This window comes from Lutjanus erythropterus, chromosome 3, assembly GCF_056507025.1.
Source record: "Lutjanus erythropterus isolate fLutEry1 chromosome 3, fLutEry1.hap2, whole genome shotgun sequence".
Lineage (NCBI taxonomy): Eukaryota > Metazoa > Chordata > Actinopteri > Lutjaniformes > Lutjanidae > Lutjanus > Lutjanus erythropterus.
The window spans coordinates 31539823-31559135 of NC_139319.1; the positions used below are offsets into that span (position 1 = coordinate 31539823).

At 39.1% G+C, this 19313-nt stretch overlaps 1 protein-coding gene across 1 annotated transcript; it reads right to left on the reverse strand.

The window, feature by feature from the left end:
* Positions 1-437: 437 nt before the first annotated feature.
* Positions 438-10961, reverse strand: LOC146330296 (short coiled-coil protein B-like). The gene is made up of 4 exons (XM_084715815.1): positions 10707-10961; positions 4440-4511; positions 4237-4317; positions 438-2314 (listed from the first exon to the last, which is right to left on the reverse strand). Exons 1-4 carry the CDS (start codon positions 10768-10770, stop codon positions 2172-2174), a joined length of 360 nt encoding a protein of 119 aa, XP_084571941.1. The 5' UTR covers positions 10771-10961; the 3' UTR covers positions 438-2171.
* Positions 10962-19313: the final 8352 nt, after the last annotated feature.

The window sequence follows — 19313 nt, forward strand, 5'->3', positions numbered from 1 at the left end:
TCATACAGTTGAAACAATGTTTGGTTCAGTTTGGTCATGTTTATCTTTGTACTAGACCCACATGGAGTAGTTAAAAAAGCAGGATGTCCCAAACATGTATCCATTACTTTTAGTGATCTATTTCAACAGTTCATCCTGAGTTTTAGCTCATTATTTCATTGACTCTGCTGGTGAAAAGTGAGAACATAAAAATTATTTTTGAGATTCTGGATTATTTACACCACATGAGTATCATTAATATGACATCAATATTTCATTTCGATTATTGTCAATGCTGGTATCACCACATCCCTAATGTAGATGTTTTTTTAATCCGATTAGTTCAGTTTTTTCCAAATTAGTTTAGGTACTCTACAGTCTCTCCCTGTGCCCCCAGGGGCCCAGCACCCTTGTTTGGGAATCACTGGTGTAGGTGAGAAAAGACTCAGAGAGAGGTGTGATCTTTATCATTGATTTTTATTAAAACAAAAATGTTTTAAAGGCAAAAGGTGCAGGGTGTCTACACACACACAGACAGTTGGTACCAGGGTGTGTATAGGTAGGTAGGGCATATTCAGCATGCCAGAAAGAAATAAATGACTTACTACTGTACAACTGTTAAAAATATCAAAATAACCTCAATAAATTACAGCATATACAGTGTTTAAAGCCTCCCTTAATATTAGCAGTTCCTCCCTTTTTAAGGAGCACCGCAGTCGCTTGATGTTCACACAGGAATTACTATTTTCCAGACAATGAACTGAATACTTGAACTATTTAAAGGGAATATAAATTTGTTCAGATTACTTTTCCATCCTCTACCCTCAGTCCTTTTGACTTTTTATCTGAGACAGCGGCGGTGTTGGAGGACACACCCTCCACTCTGCCGTCCACTGAGGACATCAGCACATTTTACGGTCAGACCCATCCTCTAGCTAGCAGGTGATGGATTCCAGGCCTGGCTGAGTGGATCAATAACACTCAAGGCCTCTTTACTGCATTTGCTGTTGCATTTAAAGAGGAAAGCATTTCTTTCTTCCCTCCTCATCTCTCTGTCTAACCTCCTCCTCCTCCTCCCTGTGTCATTTGGCCTGTTCAGTCCCCTTCCCCCTGCAGATGTTTATGACCCCACCATTTCTTTTGTCACTCTCACAATGACAGTTTGGGCCAAACACTAATTAATGCCATGATCAATTGAAAGGGTTACAAATACTTTTAAGTACAGACAGAAACCCTTGAGTCAATGTGATTTAAAAATCAACCACTTGCAATAAAAACATCACTGATGTTAATTAAAACCAACACTTATAGGAGTGCCAGTTTACACAACTTTTAGTTTCTCTGTGCTTTTACTTTAACTGCTGCTGAGCACTCAACCTGTATGTATCTAGTAATCACCTCCTATTTGTACAGTCTTCATAGCTTTATACAGTCTGCAATTCATTGATTATTGACTTAGTGACATTTCGTTAAACATATTAAACTGTCAAGCAAAAAGAAATTCATTCAAGAGGAGTATGACTCACACATGCGATCCTTATACATGTTTTCATTCTTAGTAATACTGCTCAGTTTACCATTTTAACTGAGGAATATGGTCGTGCTTTACATATACATGATGACATCCAAGACCTGCCAAAAACTCAGATCCAGCTGATGTAGAAAATACTTTACAAAAATAAATAATAAAATAAGCCAGTGTTGAAAACGAGGTTCATGGTCAACCAGTATTTGTAATGTTGTTTTCACCCACTAAGAGGTCAGTTTGAGACAGGAAAGCTGGGGAGAAAACACAGATTCATCCTCAGACAGAAAACCAAGCAGGTAAAAACAGGGCCAAGAATTATTTTACAGGTACCACTTTGACAGAGAGATTTAAGAAGAAACCCAAGGTACAAATGACCCTTAACCACAAACCGATTCTGTTTTCGTGTCAGTGATCAAAGGGTGACGTCTACCTCGTACCTGTAGTGTGGAGAGGAAGCTGCTGCAAAACAGACCTGGGTCAGACTAACATGTATGTTATGTTTTTGGTTATTAAATTGTTAGCTTCGACTCAGGTAAGTGAGCTGAATGGATACAGAAAATGCCCAGGTCTGCTGAGAAAGCAAAGCCCTCTCCATGTCTCCACGGTGGGTTTCCTCTCCCAGCTGCTGGCCCGAGACTTCGGCTTTTTTTCCCCCTGGGGTGCGTCACTTCCGTTTGCTCTTGGTGTCAGTGGTCTGGAAGACGCTGGAGGCTGACATGAGGTTCTCGATATACTGACCGAGGACCTGGTTCTCAGACTTTAACTTCAGGTTCTCCTCCTTGACTGCGTCGACCCGTGCTGACAGGTCTGGAACAAAAATAAAGAACGAGCTACAAACACAATTCATCACCGCTGAATAAATCTAAAGATGTTCATTTGCTCCATCTTTAAAGGTACCCTGTGGAGTTTAAAATTATGAGAAATTTGTTTTGGACTTTAATAATGACTTTTTATCTCATAATTTTGAATTTTTATTTCACAATTTCAACTTTGTGTCTCATAATTCTGACCTTTTAGCTTATAATTCTGACTTTTTATTTCATAATTTAGACTTTTTGTCTCATAATTTAGACTTTTTACCTCATACATGTGACTCACCATGAGGATATTTTTTCTTTCATTCTTCCATACATTATGTGATTATTTGATTCATTGTAATTTTTGTTTGTGTGCGATGTGTATAAATTTCCACATTTTGAAAGCAGAGTGATGTGTACACATGTGTACCATGTGTACAAAAAGGTTACATTTAGTCAAAAAGTAATTGAGATGTTAGCTGGCTGCATTAGCTGTCCTGAGTCACAACAGTCCTGAAAACTGCGACTGGATCTCACAGACTGACAGAATTAAAAAAAAACCACTGTACTCTAATAGAGCTGCAATGAAAGAAAAGTACTTGCCAACCATTTTGACAAGCAAAATATCTAACATTCGCTGCTTTCTGCTTCTTAAATATGATGATTTCCTGCTTTTCTTGAACAGTTTTTGGGTTCTGTTGGTTAGACAAAAGAAGTAGTTGTAGTTGAAGAAGAAGTTGATACTAGATTTTTGGGCCAATGCCAAACTGATATTAGGGAGTAAAGCATTCCAATACTGATATATCAACCAATATTCTTTAATTAGAAATAAAATACAAAATTACTTCAAGGAAATCAAACAGTAAATGCTTACTGGTATTTTTAAAAATTATAAATAAAGAAACCACACACAGAACATCTTGAATTGAGAAAAGGGATCATGTACATAAAATGATATATAAAAACTGAAATAAAATAAACTAAAAAAAACAATATGCATTATGTTATGTTTAAAAAAAAAAAAAAAAGTAAGACAACATATACACTGATAGACTGACTAAGATGTGCTAGGCCAAGATCAGCCGACTAATATATCAATACATCGCTCTGACTCTGGAAAATCCACATTTTATAGACTAAACAATCATGGAACTAATTGGCTAATTAATTGATGAAGACAATAATCATCGGTTGGAGCCCTGTACTCTAATTTGCACTTTCACTTTGTGTTTGTTAACTACGTATTATCACAAAAAGTGAAGCTATAGCACTCGACAGAGCAGCGTGTTGTTTTAAAAAATCTGTTAGCAAGGGAAAAAATGGCACAGGAAAACGGTACGAGCATAGATTAGTATCAGGACTGTCCACAACATCTAAAAAATATCTGAGGTTTTTGACATTCACAACTGTCACGTCCTGTGCTGGGAAAAATCTGCCATCCACTGGACAAAACTTTGTCTTTATGTGCCTGGTGTTTGACTATTGAAAGTGGAAGCAAGGTGGAGAAAGAGAGAGAGTGTAAGAGAGGTAGAGTGAGTCCATTAATACAGGAGTGTATGAAGAGAGCAGAGTGGCTGAAACAAGGAACACAGTAAGTGAGCAAGCATCCACTGTTATAAAACTTCATGCTCAAAAGAGCATGAAAGACATATGGTTTAGTGGTGAGGAGATGGGAGAATCAAAGTGGTTGAGGTCTTATTTAAACTGCCTTGTTTTAGAAAGGAAGACATACACAAGAAGGACATACACACACGCAGTGAGCAAACTTTTGGATAAATTTTTTTGTTACAATTTTTGGTGCAACTTTATCATCCGATGACGGGTTTCTGGAAGTTAAATGCAAGGCATAAAGAGTCTCATAATGTCAAAGCACTTCCAAAAAACTTTCTCACCATGGAGAAGACACAGTAGAAATAAAGCTGTGTGTGTTACCTTCCAATGTGTGCTGAAGTTCCAAAACTTGATTTATTAACCTCGTCTTCTCCTCCATCTCCACCTGGTTCTCCATCTCACCTGAATTAGACACAACCACTCATGTTCATAACATAGAAGTATAACACATCATCTCATTATTGTCACATGTTGCAACCCTGAGACATAAGTTGTTTCACACAGTTGTATGTAAGCAGATGTACCATCTATGTCGCAGTTCATGATGAAGAGCTCGTTCTCCTGCTTTGAATACAGGGCTGCAGATCCACTGTCCACTGAAAAAGACAAAGAACGGACACTGTGAGCTCAGTAAAGCAGTCGTACTTCTAATAAAACAACACTTATAACATTTAGTCGAGTAGTAAGCCACCAGGATCCTGAATTAATTCTTTATGTTGGCAGTGGTGGGCTTTGTTTCAGGAATGGGGCCCATCTCCACAATAAATACACAGGGGAAACACTAGGATTAAAGGACATATTCTAAACTGGTGCTAACAGAAGTCTACAAATGATTAGGGGTGTAAGAAAATGTATATTATGTTTTGTGATACTGTATTGAGTCTCAAAAACACTCATAATATTGTGATGCCTGCAAAGATTCCTTGTAGTGGTTTGTTTTATGTTGTGTTTAAACCCTTGACTGCCAGGTAGCAGCATTTTCTATCTTCACTGTTCTGATTTCACACAAAAGTTGTTTTTTCAAAGTAGATTTTATGCACATGGTGGTGTGTTATTTATGCTATGACATATGACATATCGCCAGATTCTTGCCAGCACAAAGCCCTATGTATGATCACTACAGGATATCAGTATTCACTGAGAACAGAATCACCAAATATTACTGTCTGGATTTGATATGCAAAATGATTAGGTTTCTTCAGCTGATACAGATAATTACCAGCTTCTCGTGGCTAATACCAATAAGATAACTATTCATTGCATATTTTTGCATTTTAAAAAGAAGTTAATACAATCAGTAGTTTATGCACACCTGAGGGTAAGAGAGGCTAAGATACAATGAGCAAAGATGGATGAGTTAATATTCCATAGCACTGACCAACCCTGACATCACTATTACTACAAAAACAAACTGTTCTAACTCTTCAAATGTTAATTTACTTAAAAACAATCATATGTTATTGTAGCTGATAAATATCAGCTATACTTTAATTATCATTATCATAATAAACATTAATATAAATATCTCACTATTGGTCAATCATTATTTGGCCCTGATATTTATTGTGCATCCCTGCTATAATTTCTGTCGTTTAGTCTTTTCAGCTAAAACATGAAGGTAGCCTTGACAGCTGTTCAAACAGATGTAGGTATGTGGTGGCAGCTGGGTGGGAGCAGACACCACCCTGGACCAGGGTGTGAGAGGATGCTGCTCACCGCCGACCCGCAAAAGCAGCATGGCAGTTTCTGTAAGGAGCCAAACACGACTTTAGACAACAGGACTTTATTGTATAGATCTACTTTCCAACAGTCTCGTGAATCCTGTCTCTCTACAGCCACAAACACACGAGCAACTAACCAAATTCATGTGTTCGTGCGTGAAACATCAACCTTAAGTTGGTCAAGGATATCAAGTCTCCCTCTCAGAGCCACAGATGTGTTATTAGACAACCACCCAGTTAGCTAGTGATTTATTACAGTCCGACTAGTTTTATTCTTTAATTCTGGTCAATCCTTTCGTCATGTACAGATGTGACATCTCCACCTCGGTCCTTCATTAGTTTAGCTTATCATAGCTTCACTCGCAGCCCTCCTTTAGTTCGACAACCATCAGCAGAGATTGAGCCAAATCCAGCAGACAGGCCCAAAACGTGTGGACATTACTAAACTCACTTTAAAAATACGCTGTTACATCTACAATAAGGCCACCAGCGGATCAGCGTGGAGGCTGTCATCATTGTTACTGGCAGTAAACAGCAGTAACAACAGCGTAATGGAACCATTAGCTAGTTCAAGCTAACCATCCTCGTAGTTAGCTGCGCCAACGGAGCTGCAACATAACAGACTTCTTCAACGACCACTGCGAGGTTAGTGTCTCAACAGAAACAAGCAAAACGCAACCGTCTAATGTTAGTGTCGTATTTAGGAGCGACTCTCTAATCAATATCTACATTTTTTAAGTGCCAACACACGTCGGCCACCGGAGTGCAGCTAGCTAACTCCTTCAAGATAACGGCTGCTGCTGCTGCTGTTAGCTTCATGATAAAGCTGCGCGAGATTTAACTTCTCAACACCAAACATCCGATGTTAGCACATGTCAGCGTTTAAACTCACCTAAAGTAAGAAATGTCTTATCCGTTGAACGGAGTTAACCCTGTAAACACACCGGACGCTCTGTGGTGATAATGAGGAGGAGGTAGAGGAGGATGTAGCTGGTACTTCACCCATCAACACCGTCATCACCACGTCACCGTGTGTACGTGACCACACCGACCGACAGGGGGAGCAGCGCCAACACAGAGACCAAACACACACTGTCGCTTTGACACACACACCCAAACACACGTGTTAGTACATTCATGGGGACCCCTCATTGTCATAATGCACACACTCGCCCCTTACACTAACTCTGCTAATCACAACATGCATGTATGTAAATGTTTATATGTATGATAATAATTAACAAATATAGCAATAAATTCACAAATGTATATACGTAAATATATCTATATATTTATTTTGTTTTTTAATTTTATACTGCATTTTATCCTGCTCTATTCTGATTTAAATCTAATTAAAATGTGTTGTTGTTGTTGTATGTTATGTGTGCAGCATGAAGGGACTATAACTTCGTTTTCATTATGCAAACTTGTGTAGTAGTACACCCATATTATCAGACGAATATTGGTCTATCATAGCTATGTCAGTCTATATTAGTATCTGTATAAATGTTGTCCAGTTTGAAAACTTTTTTTTCAAGAAAATGATATGGATTGTTTTTCTTTGTTAGCATGACAGGCAGTATTTTCTTAACTCAAGTTATACAGTTCTACTTTTTTTTTGGGAGGGGGGTATTTCTGGTTATTCATAATAATAATAATAATAATAATCTTTATTTATAGAGCACTTTTAAAAATTCACATTACAAAGTGCAATAATAATAATAATTATTAAATACGCCAGCGAAACTTTCAATGGACAAACTGTAAATTGTTAAACTGTTTTTATTCGAGCTATATTTTGTATTTTTGCCACAAGTTTCTGATAACCATATTTTAAAAAGATGTGTGTTTAAGTACATATATATATTATATATTCTGTATATTTTAATCTGTATAAAGAACATTGGCCAATATGTCTATAACAGATTTTTTTACTCCCTATTATCAATATTGGCATCAGCTCCAAAAATCCATTATTGGTTGGACTCTATCAATAATAATAAATTATTTAACCCTAGCCTTAATACAAGTAATTGCCTAACCATAACATCAGCCTAATTCTAACCCTAACCCTCAAACCAAGTCTTATCCCTCAAACAGCCCTTTAAACTTGGGGGGTCCAGCAAAACTTTTTGGACCGCACTAGTATAATGGCCTCACATTTTCATGAATATAACTGAATTATATTAAGCCCACACACACACACACACACACACACACACACACACACACACACACACTTGCTGCAGTGCTAACAGATGCTCAGGAGTTCAGTCATTCCCCCTGGTAGCAAATCACACACATACACAGACAGACAGAGCAGCAGTTGGCAATGAAAGCCTGACCAGCAGCAATGTCATCCCCACCAGACCTTTGTGTGTGTGTGTGTGTGTGTGTGTGTGTGTGTGCGTGTGCGTGTGCGTGTGCGTGTGTGTGTTTGTTTTTGTGCATCTCGCCCTCTTTTTGTCCATCTGCCTGTATGCATGCATGGAGTGGTTGCCGGTCGGAGTGAACATTAATATATACATGTGTGTGTTGTATCCTTGCAGCCTGTGCACTGTGTCTCTGCTCACTCTGAGGAGTCCATATGCTGCTGCTTGTTAGCCAAGCCAAACCCTGGGAACGCTGCTGCTTCGGCCAATAGTCTTCTACGTCTACTCTCTCTCTGTCTTTGTCAGCCTCTCCCTTGCTCTCTTGCTCTGTGTGTGTGTTTCCCAAACCCTGTGAGGTATCACTGGGTGAAGGAGCCAAAACTGCCATACCCCCAACTACTAACATTTCTAAATATGTATTTTCCAACTGTTTTTGGATGATAATCTATCAGTGATAAAGTTACAAGTGAACACATAAGAAATTCAAGCTGTAATCAATCTGCAAGTCAAGATTTTAGAGTCTGCAAAGATTTGTGAAGACACATTTTTTGAGAATTCAGTCCTCAGTGTAAACTACATTTCCCAAGCTCAGTCTTAGCTTGAAGCACAGCTGCTGGCAGCCTGACAAATTAAAAAGATGTGGAAAGTACAAAACATTTATATCTGCTAATGAAGTTATCACAACAACTATCAACTGAGGAAAGTATCATTTCATGAAGACTGTGAGATGTGGTTGAAAGCTTTGTAAAAAGCTAGTGGTTGGACTTGACATAAGATCATAGTACTACTATTCGGAAGGTCATGAATAAACTTTCACATTTAATTCTGTTAACAGTTATTTAAAGGACCAGTGTGTATGATTTAGTGGCATCTAAGGGTGAGCTTGCAGATTACAGCACCCTCCCCTTCCAGGTGTGTGAGAGAACCTATGCTGGCAGCAAAACCTGTAAAAAATGGTATCTATTGCTTGTCCATTCTACAGTGGCTTTTGTGGAAGAGGACCTGCTCTTATATATGTATATATATATATATATATATATATATATATATATATATATATATATATATATATATATATAGAGAGAGAGAGAGAGAGAGAGAGAGAGAGAGAGGGAGAGAGAGAGAGAGAGAGAGAGAGAGAGAGAGAGAGAGAGAGAGAGATAGATAGATAGATAGATAGATAGATAGATAGATAGATAGATAGATAGATAGACCGCTTCAGCTTTTTATGTCAACATCTCCTCTTTTTCTGATAGGTCAAAAACGCTGCTATTTGTTCACAGGTCAGACTTTTTGATTATTTCAATGATTGTCAGTTTGTTGGGGGAATTTGCACCACTTCACTATAATTGCAACTATTATACTATATTGAATCTTTCAGCTCTGTCCTGTACAGGATCCAGACTTAAAATGCAGTTTTATTGCCTGCATTATTGTAAATTGTGGTCATGTGGTGCAAGAATTCCTGTTGCGTTCTCCAGACCTTGATTATGATCATAGTTCTTATCATTCTCGTTCTCAAAAATTCTTCTTTGGCTAAATAGCTTTGTTGTTACATTATCATGTCTATGCAAGTGGTCTGTTAATGGGCAATTGTCCATAACCATGTGTGGCACTGACCTCACCTTTCCTTCACTTCATGCATATTCAAAATTTGAATGTTTTTTCATTGTATTGGAGATTTTGGTCACTGACAAATCAATAGATAGTTGTATAGTTGTTGAAAAAATGCTGAAGAGTAAGTAAATATGTAAGTGCTAACTATTGACTGGATATTGTTAATATAAGGATTTAGATTGGGGTGGGATCGGTGGTGCATCATAACATCTTAACACTGAGTTAAATGCTATTTGTGATCATAATTAAATTTAGTCAAAGGACAATAGTTATGGAAATCATTTTCCACCAATGTGATGAGAAAAAAGACCTTGTTATTATAATCAGAAACTTAGATGCAGACTCTCAAAATAATTTTTAAAAACAACTCAAAATAATCAATTAATATTTCAAAATTGTGAGTTAGTATCTCAAAACAATGAGAGACGTTCTTGAAATTTGCATGTCTATGTGTTTAAAGTTTTTCATTGTTTTGACACAGTGAGTCACTGTTTTGAGAGTGTCTCATTATTTTGAGATACTAACTCATTAGTTCAAGAAAGTTGCTCATTTTAATGACTTACATCTTTTTTCCCATCATATTTGCCAAAATGGGCTTCTGTAAATAACTGTGTGCACACAAATGTCTATCGGATTTGCAGTCAGTAGCAAAAAACAAAGCGCTGCAGCTTCAGTAGGAGCCACACCTCAGTTCTGTCACAGCACAACACAATAATATAACCAGTCTGGTTTTACAGGCTGTTTGTTTCTGCCTTCTTACCCTTTGTTCAGTCAACTGCTTTAACTGTCTGTCATGTGCACTTTCATTTACAACAAAATGAGCAACACCACCTATATATGTTTGAACAATAAAGATGTCTACAGCAATTTCTCAATATAAAACACATAGAAAAGATTTGCAATTGAAAACAATTTAAGAAGAGGGCGTTTGAAATGTAGAAAGTCCCTGTCTTACTAGAGACAGAGATCTCATCTAACATGTTAAGAATGCTCAAGAAAACAGATAGAGGGAACTGTACTAAAAAAAAAAAGAGGGTCAGAAAGGGGTTAACTTTTGTTGAATAGTCCCTTGAGGCTTTACCTGTGTCGTCTGCCAGAGAGATGTTAGTAAACGTCCCGTCATCCTCATCCACCTCGGCCTCCATGGCCTGAGACTCCTTTTCTTCCTCCAGCTTTGTCTCCTTTTTGTTTTTAACTCACCGAGTCATTCATTAGTGTCTGAGCTCTCCAGTGTTTGACACTTTCTCTCTTTGTCTTTGTTTAAACTTTGTTTCTTCTCTCTTACTCTCTTTTTGTCTTCTGGCCCTGCCTCCACACACACACACACACACACACACATCTGCTGCCTGAATCATTCACATCGTCACGGTTACCTGCCCTACCTGACTGGCAGGCTCAGGTTACAGAGCTGTCATGGGAATGGGTTGCCATGGCAACCACTGGACCCAAACATTAGACAAACCGCCCCAGTAGGAAAACTATCAGGGGTCAAAGTTTGAGTCCTAGTCTGCTCATGTTAGAGGAAGTCATAAAGGCAGAGTGGAGACACACACCTAGTCACACATTAACCTGAAAAGAGTGTGTGCTGTTAATGAGGGGGTGTAAACACAATCAGATGTTACATTTTTTTTTTGTCATATCTGATGTTTCTCTCCCATTTTGCATTAGAGCATCGCAAATCTGCAGTGCTGCAGTACAGATGAATCTAATTTTCTACAATATTCATACTGTTTTCACCTAATTAGACAAGCCTTAGCTCAGTGTTGACCTCAAGTGACAGGAGAGGACATGAGGAGAGACCAGTTTTTAACAGATCTGTGGGCGCAGCCTGCTCTCTAGTGGTCAATGTTGAACAATGCAGGTCAGCAATGAGCAGACTCCATGTTCCATCTGAGAGCAGCGTGCAGTGACGCTGCAGTTTAGACACACACACACACACACACACACACACACACACACACACACACACACACACACACACACACACATACAGCACTGAAGAAGATCTGAGGCTTTCATGGAGATCAGTAGGTCTCAAATAGGGTCTGGGGACGCCCAGAAGTGATGTGGCACTCTGCCAGGAGCTGGACTACATAGTTTAATTAATAATATTTTATTTTTAAATCTAAAATAGTTTATGGATTATGTTTAAATCTAGCGATATATGACCTTTAATAAGTCCTGTGTCACTATGCACTGAGGCAGACACTGAGATGTGGGTGAAAGCTCTCGAAACAGGTAGCAAGTTTGCACAATTATTTTGGGGAAAAAAATATCAGCCTTTAAGGGCCTTAAACTTTAGAGGCATAGTTTGTTTTTTGGTGGGCACAGTGTAGGAAGTTAAGCAATGTACTGCTGTGGACAGGGTTAGCGGAAAAAATTTATCCACCTAAAAAGGCTCACCTAAAAAGATCGATATCACTTTAGCTTAATGCTATGTTTAGAATATTTTTAACACTTTACCTTGCCTTCAAACAGCCTTTTCTGATGGGAAATCAATATTACATGAGCCAAATATTGCTCTCCATAAAGCCCCCAGACACACAGAACACAGGAGTTGTTGGTCTACCACTGCCTCAATCATTTAGTTTGTGTTGTTGCGTGACTGGTGTTTATTTGGATTCATCAAACTCCTGCTGCTTCTGCAAAATGGGGGCCGCCATCTACTGTAGGTAGAGACTATGGATAAATGCTTCATACAACCACACTTTTAAAAAAGTCTGTACTATCCCATTTTCTGTCACTGTGTGTGTGTTTTGTTTTGTTTTTTTAATTCATTTTTACAAAATGCCATTTACTGAATAATAGTGATGAATGTAGATGCTGGAAAAGACAACTACCACTTAAAGATCTTGTGCTAATAATAGTGGGAAGGACTGGAAATACTATGTAATATTATAGCATAATAATACAAAGAGTAGAAAGACACTCTAGCAGGCAAGTCAAATCAGGTATTTAAGTCTAGCCAGAAGACAATAACTGCTTACACACTCTGTGCCGATAGTATGAATTACAGCAGTGTGTGGTATTGTTGTCTGCATGTGCATTTTTCTGTGTGTTTGTTATGTTTATGCTCATGTATTTCTGTAGCTCTGTTCATGCCCATGCTTTGGTGCATCTGTGCTCTTTTCTGTTTGCATGATCATAATTGAGTGTGTGTGTGTGTGTGTGTGTGTGTGTGTGTGTGTGTGTGTGTGTGTGTGTGTGTGTGTGTGTGTGTGTGTTTGCACACTTCTGTCTGCAGACGATTCACCTGCCCCATAAAGCCAAGAAGAAACTGACATTTTTCTGACCAATTTTGCAGAGGAGGCATAGTTCTTACAGTAACATTTATCTAATCCAAATGTTACCTTCAAACTGCAGCCTGATCAGCTCCCTCAGATCCCCACCCTGCTAACTTAACCTGGCTGGTGACGCTAAAAAAGCAGCAGTTCCACCCAAAACACTCAATAACGTTCAAAGGCGAGCAGAGAACAAAAGTTCAGAGTTTACCGGCTGGTGGAGGATGATGTTTCACTGTTTAGAGTGAGGCTCTGACTGAAGGAGACAGGCATGTATTTTTAGTGTAGTGTGTGTTTGTGTGTGTGATGGTTAGCGGTCAGTGTCAGGTTTTAGCACCTGTGGTACTCTAGCCCCAGAGACAATTTGACCCCGTCACAACCTGGAAGCAGTCCACACACACACACACACACACACACACACACACACACACACCACAAATTCTGACACAAAATGAAGCCACTGACGAAGTGTATGACCTTTATACCGGCCCTTGTTTGTGTGTGTGTGTGTGTGTGTGTGTGTGTGTGTGTGTGTGTACTCCAGTATTTTGTGGGCTGTTTTTGGGATTGTTGCAGCCTAAAATGCCTGATTCATGGCAGCTTTTCCCAAAAATTGTGATGCAAGTTGGGACGTTTTTAGGCATTTTTTGTAACAACATTGCGGCTGTAAGAGAAAATTGGATTTAAAACATTCTAAAAAAATACTTTATTTGTAAATGCACTGTAATTATAAACACAAAAATGCACTGAGATTAAATAAAACTCAGCAATAATTTGACACAAAAAGGATTTAATTGATTTAAAAAAGATTTTACTGCTCCTCCAGAGCCTGTGATCAGAACTGCATCCTTGGCAATTGGTCAATTACAGCATTAAGGTCTGTTATACAGAAATAACAGATGCTGTAATTGATCAAGTATTTAATCAAGCTGTGTAATACATGCCAATAAAAGATGACACACCTTGCATTCTTTTCAGCGCTTGTAACAAAATACATAAAAAAAGTAAACAATAAAACATTCAGTCGGTTCATTGAGACGTACACATATGACGTTTGCACAAGGGACTGCTATGATTGGCGGAACTCGTGGGACACTACGGTGATTGGTCAAATTTGTGGAAATGTTGCAGTGATTGGACAAAATTGCAGGGTCGTGCAGAATTTACAGGGATTGGTTGAATTTGCATTAATTGTTGCTATCCCAACATCACAGCTTCCTGGAGGGAGTGATTTGTATATTGGATGCACAATTGTTTGTACTTGAAATCTGCAACCAGTGTGCTCTTTTGCTCCTTTTCTGTGTGTGTGTGTGTGTGTGTGTGTGTGTGTGTGTGTGTGTGTGTGTGTGTGTGTGTGTGTGTGTGTGTGTGTGTGTCTGTGCGTAGTTAATTATTACCGTGCAGTGACATGCAAGAACCAGAGCAGGATCTGTAGCAGTATTAGCTGCATCCACAACTTTAGAGACAGAAAGGAGGCAGTGTGTTGGTGTGATTCTCTCTCTCCCCTGTGATAGTCCACAGACCAGATGCCCACTTTGGCACCAGCACACTGCCAGTGTTATGCCAGGCATGGGGCACACACATAAAGCAGACGAACACATACATGTGCACACACACAGGGAGGAGAAAAGGCTGTAAAAAGAGCACTCGTCCATCTGTCCATCTCCCGGCTACTCTGGTACTGAGCACATCAGCATGTTTGTGTCTCCCTACTGTGTCCTCAACATTGTGTGTGTGTGTGTGTGTGTGTATGAGCATGTCTATGAATGAGTTCAATGATGAATCTCTGCAGAGTTGAAGCTAAATTCAGCCCTGCAGAAAAAGAAAATGTCTCTCAAGCTATGAAATGAAACAATTTTCAGATGCAATAAAACAAATCCATTGTTCATCACCGATGGTTGACAGTCATATTGTGATTTAAAAACCCTCTGTATTTGAGGTAGTGTGTCCCTTCAGAGCTGCTGTAAGGCCGAGGTTGTTGGTGAAGTTCTGTTGTTGACATGTCGGAAAGAAAATAAAAAGCTGTTGCTGCTGGACACTATACATAATGTTCTGTCTCCATTATTTTATTAAACCTTTGTGGTTCTTTCAGTTGTGCTGTTTTCTTAGCTTAGCCTCCTCAGTATGCCGGCTAACCGTCAGAGGCTAAACACAACTAAGTTACAGACAAGGTATGGAGGCAAAAGACCCTTTTGAATCAACACGGGGATGTATTTCAGACACTCACCTGGCAGGGACGTGAGGGATGATCTGCCAGCTTCTATCTCCAGGGTTTTCTTGAGCGAGTGAGAAAATTGGAGGTTAACATCAGACAATGGGAGCAAGCTAGCTGGCTTTTTTACTATGGGACAACCTTCCTGATGCAGCCTTTCTGTCGTGATGTTTCATTATGGACATCCTCATATGCCAGTTCAGTAGATACTGCCCAGCCCTACTTGTTGCTTAAACTGGTATTTTAAACTCAGTGACCAAAATAAGTGTTTTGTCTCACACGGTCCTCAGATAACATCTTATCAGTCACCTTCATCTCTACTCCTCCCTGGTTGCTGTCTTGATCACCATAGCAACATAAAAGTAATGTGACAAACCTGGATGATTTTCAGGAATTATAAGGAACCTATTTGCATGCGGTGGTCCCAAATCCAAACTACACGCTAACATTATACATTAACTATGTATTTATTCTCTGGTTTCTTATTGATGGGAAAGTGAGGATGACAGACAGAGGGACAGAGAGACGTGGGTAATACTTTATAGTGACCATCATTAATGAGTGTGTTGACTATTAACATTATCTGCATGGTTATTGTAAAGTTGTAACTGAATTGTAAAGTTCAAGGCTGTCCCAAACTTTCTTTTGTCAAATCAGATTTGGCTGTTCAAAACAAAATTTTCAATGATCTGTTCTTTTTCTTTTGTTAGTTCAGTGCACCACTCTAAATTCCTATATCACCCTGACTATGTTTAACCAGTTAGACTTGTGTTTTAATGTCTTTCCTTGTCTTCTGTGATGTGAAAACATCACATTTTCACACAGTCAGAGAAAGTGAAAGTGTGTGTCCTCCCATAGTTCAGTTATATAATCAATGCAGCATTTTTAATGAGTGCAACAGTTACTAAATAACGAGTATTTATGATTCTCCTCATTTATAATTCCTCATTGAAATGTAACTGTAATTGTGTGTCAGTGAGAAGGCATCTTAAATAAGGGGTGGTTATTTGTTAGCAGACAATCACATTCCCCACATGCAAAAAAAGGGAACAAAATACCAATATTACATTCACATAAAATTACAGGTTGCATTTGCGAATGAGCGCCCAGGGATACACTTATATTGTACATTAAGAACAGCATCAATGATAAATAGAACCCCACACCATAGATACAACAAAGCAAGTAATTCACCATTGTATACATTTTTTGTAATTTATGTATTTTTTTGAGAATGTGGTTTATCCTTTAAGCATGTACCCATTTATAAACTCTGAAGTGAAAAAGAGGCAGTAGAATTAATAACAGTAAAAAGTAAAGTAGCAAAAACAGTCGTATGTGAGGTTTTAGACAACACATTTATTCAGATTGTGTTCACAATAAGATGTCACACTGCACTGTGTTGTTACGCAGGTGATAATGTGCGAAGGCAGCTGTTACACACCCATACACACACGTACACACAGGTTCACCTGCCCTAAACTAATAGAGGTAACTGTCTCTCCTTATCCATGTGCACCCAAGTGTGTGTGCAAGCCTTTATGGACGGTGCCCATTTGTGAGACTAAATGTGTGTGTTTGCCCGTATGTGTGTGTGTGTGTGTGTGTTTGTCCCGCCTTGTTGCTTTGTCCATTGACTAATTGAATTGCTCTAAAATATTCAGCAGCTTGTGGACAAACAAGGCATTTGAATGGGGATCAGTGTTTGTGTCATCATCTTCACTGTGAGCGCTAAGCCTTTATCTATCTATCTATCTATCTATCTATCTATCTATCTATCTATCTATCTATCTATCTATCTACCTACCTACCTACCTACCTACCTACCTGTCTGACTGTTTGTGCATATGTCCGTCTGGTTCCAGTAAAAGTCCACTCCAGGGTTTGCAGGCAGCCATGAAAGGCTACAGTGTTAGTTTACGATCTTCACCATACATGTTTCTCCCCCTTCACCTCCCCTCCCTTCTCTTCTCTCACTGTCTCCCTCATGCTATTCTTCCTGCCTCAGTCTCATCCCACTTACACATACTCTGCAGGGGGAGCACGCACACACACACACACACACACACACACACACACACACACACACACGCTCCTGTAAGAATACTTGAGTGAGTAGAGTAGTTGCCTGCACTCTGAACTGCCATTTCTTTTGACTTTCTGTCTGCCAGAGACCACAGGGCAGAACAGAGCTGCAGAGTCCTCAGCAGCGGAGGATTCTAAGTCATAACATCACCTGCTCCACCGTCTTTTTTTGTTACATGGGAAAACACGTAGTAGTCATACAACTTTAACTTTTAAGTAACTGAATAATTATTACAAACTCTTCTTCTGATGCAGGTTGTCTTAGTTTGCAGTTTTAAACTGTAATGGTATAGGGGTACCCCACTGTCATGATTTTTGAAATGGTTCCTTTATAATAAATAACGTTGCAGTTGTTGTGACCAACACACATATGATTTGTGTTATTTTGAAAAGTCGTCTGTCAAATTGTTGACTGCCAGTGTTTGCAAATAGGATTCCATCACAGTGATTCTGAGTTAATTAAAGGGTTACTGCAGTCATTTAGAATTGCACTTCCATAAAGCTGAGAGAAAGAAAAAGAAAACAGTTCAAATGCATACTACAGTGTCCAGGATATCCTGACTTTAGATTCAGACCAAGACCAGCATCAACATGACACAGGGGGCTGTTATTTAACATACTGGACATTTACTGTATGTAATAGATAGTAAGTCATCATGACGTTAGCTACTAATCTTTTGTCATGATAATCAGAAGGTAAACAGTAGAAATATGGCATTCACTTTACAACGTTATCCACCTGGAGTGTGCACTTGCATGTCTGTGTTTGTTGGATGATGTTGCATTGTGTTGTAACAAAAGTTGAGTCTGGTTCAAAACGTTAAACAAACCCTGATGACCACGTCAGGATTATTTTCTCAGACTTGATACCACTTTCACATGGATTCATACCAACTGGATCATTTTAGTGGACGAGAGCAGGGCAGTAAAATTAGGTGGTGCCTGGCAGAGAATACCAGCCACAGTAACGGTAGATAGCATTGGCATCTAAAGTTAAACTTTCTGACGTCTTCCATGACAGAATCCATGTGGATGCAGCATTAGAAAGCTCCCTCCAGAGCCACAATAAGTACAATTAAAGTGCATCTGCACACTTTGCACAGAACCTTATAATTTTATTGTAAATACAAGTGACAAGCTTAACAGCACAACCAAACAGAATAACCATCCTCCTCCAGTCATCCTCAGTCAAAGTATTTCTCATGTTAAACCTTCATCTGGCTTTGGTTATCTTCATATTTTCACTCTGATGGATCCTCTTTCACAAACCTATTTCTTTTCACTTGAGCTCATTGAAACTCCTCAGGAGCCACGGATGAACCTGATAAGATATGTTTGATGGGCTACAAATCAGGGCTGTTTGTCTCATCACTTGAAAACGTGGCATTTTGAAAGTATAAAGGTTTACATAGCACAGACACGTTTCAGGGTCCCTGTGAGTCAGGGGCCCCAGCTTAATCCACCCACCATCATTAAATGCCTCATATAACAGTTTACCTCCTGGTGTGACTGAGACAGCTCTGCGTGTTAACTTTTGTTAAAGTACTTTGACTTTTAGGCAGCGTGAATTATGTTCTCTGAATATACTGTATGCTCAGACAGAGACACATACACACACGTGCACTCAGACACTTTTGCACATGCACACCTAATATGTACAGAAAGATGTAAAGAACAGTATACAGAAAACAAATAAGTGACTTACAGTTCCTTTGTCCCCCTGTAATCAGTCTCATCAGAAACAGAGGATGAGCTGTCTGCATGTGAGAATGAAGCACAACAGTAAAGTTGTGGGCTGAAAAGCCAAAACAACGAGCTGAAAGAGGCTCAGTGGAGCTGACGGGAACTACAGAGAAGTATGACTCCTCACACAAGTTATCTAATCCACTGTTATTTATAAATAAATTGATTATAACTGTTTTAAAGCTATCACAAGGAGTTTTATTTTTTTTTTAAGGTTATTTTTTTTGGCATTTTTGCCTTTATTGACAGTGACAGCTGAAGGTATGACAGGAAAGGGGGGTGAAGAGACAGGGGATGACATGCAGCAAATGAGCCGCAGGCGGGATTCGAACCAGCGGCCGCTGCAGAGGACTAACAGCCTCAATAC

Excerpts from the sequence above, each read along its gene's own strand:
- LOC146330296 (XM_084715815.1), bottom strand. The coding sequence starts at position 10,770 with ATGGAGGCCGAGGTGGATGAGGATGACGGGACGTTTACTAACATCTCT. Across the intron at positions 4,512-10,706 it reads CTCTCTGGCAGACGACACAG|TGGACAGTGGATCTGCAGCC; the intron begins GTAAAGCCTCAA and ends TGTCTTTTTCAG. Across the intron at positions 2,315-4,236 it reads ACTTCAGCACACATTGGAAG|ACCTGTCAGCACGGGTCGAC; the intron begins GTAACACACACA and ends TTTTTGTTCCAG.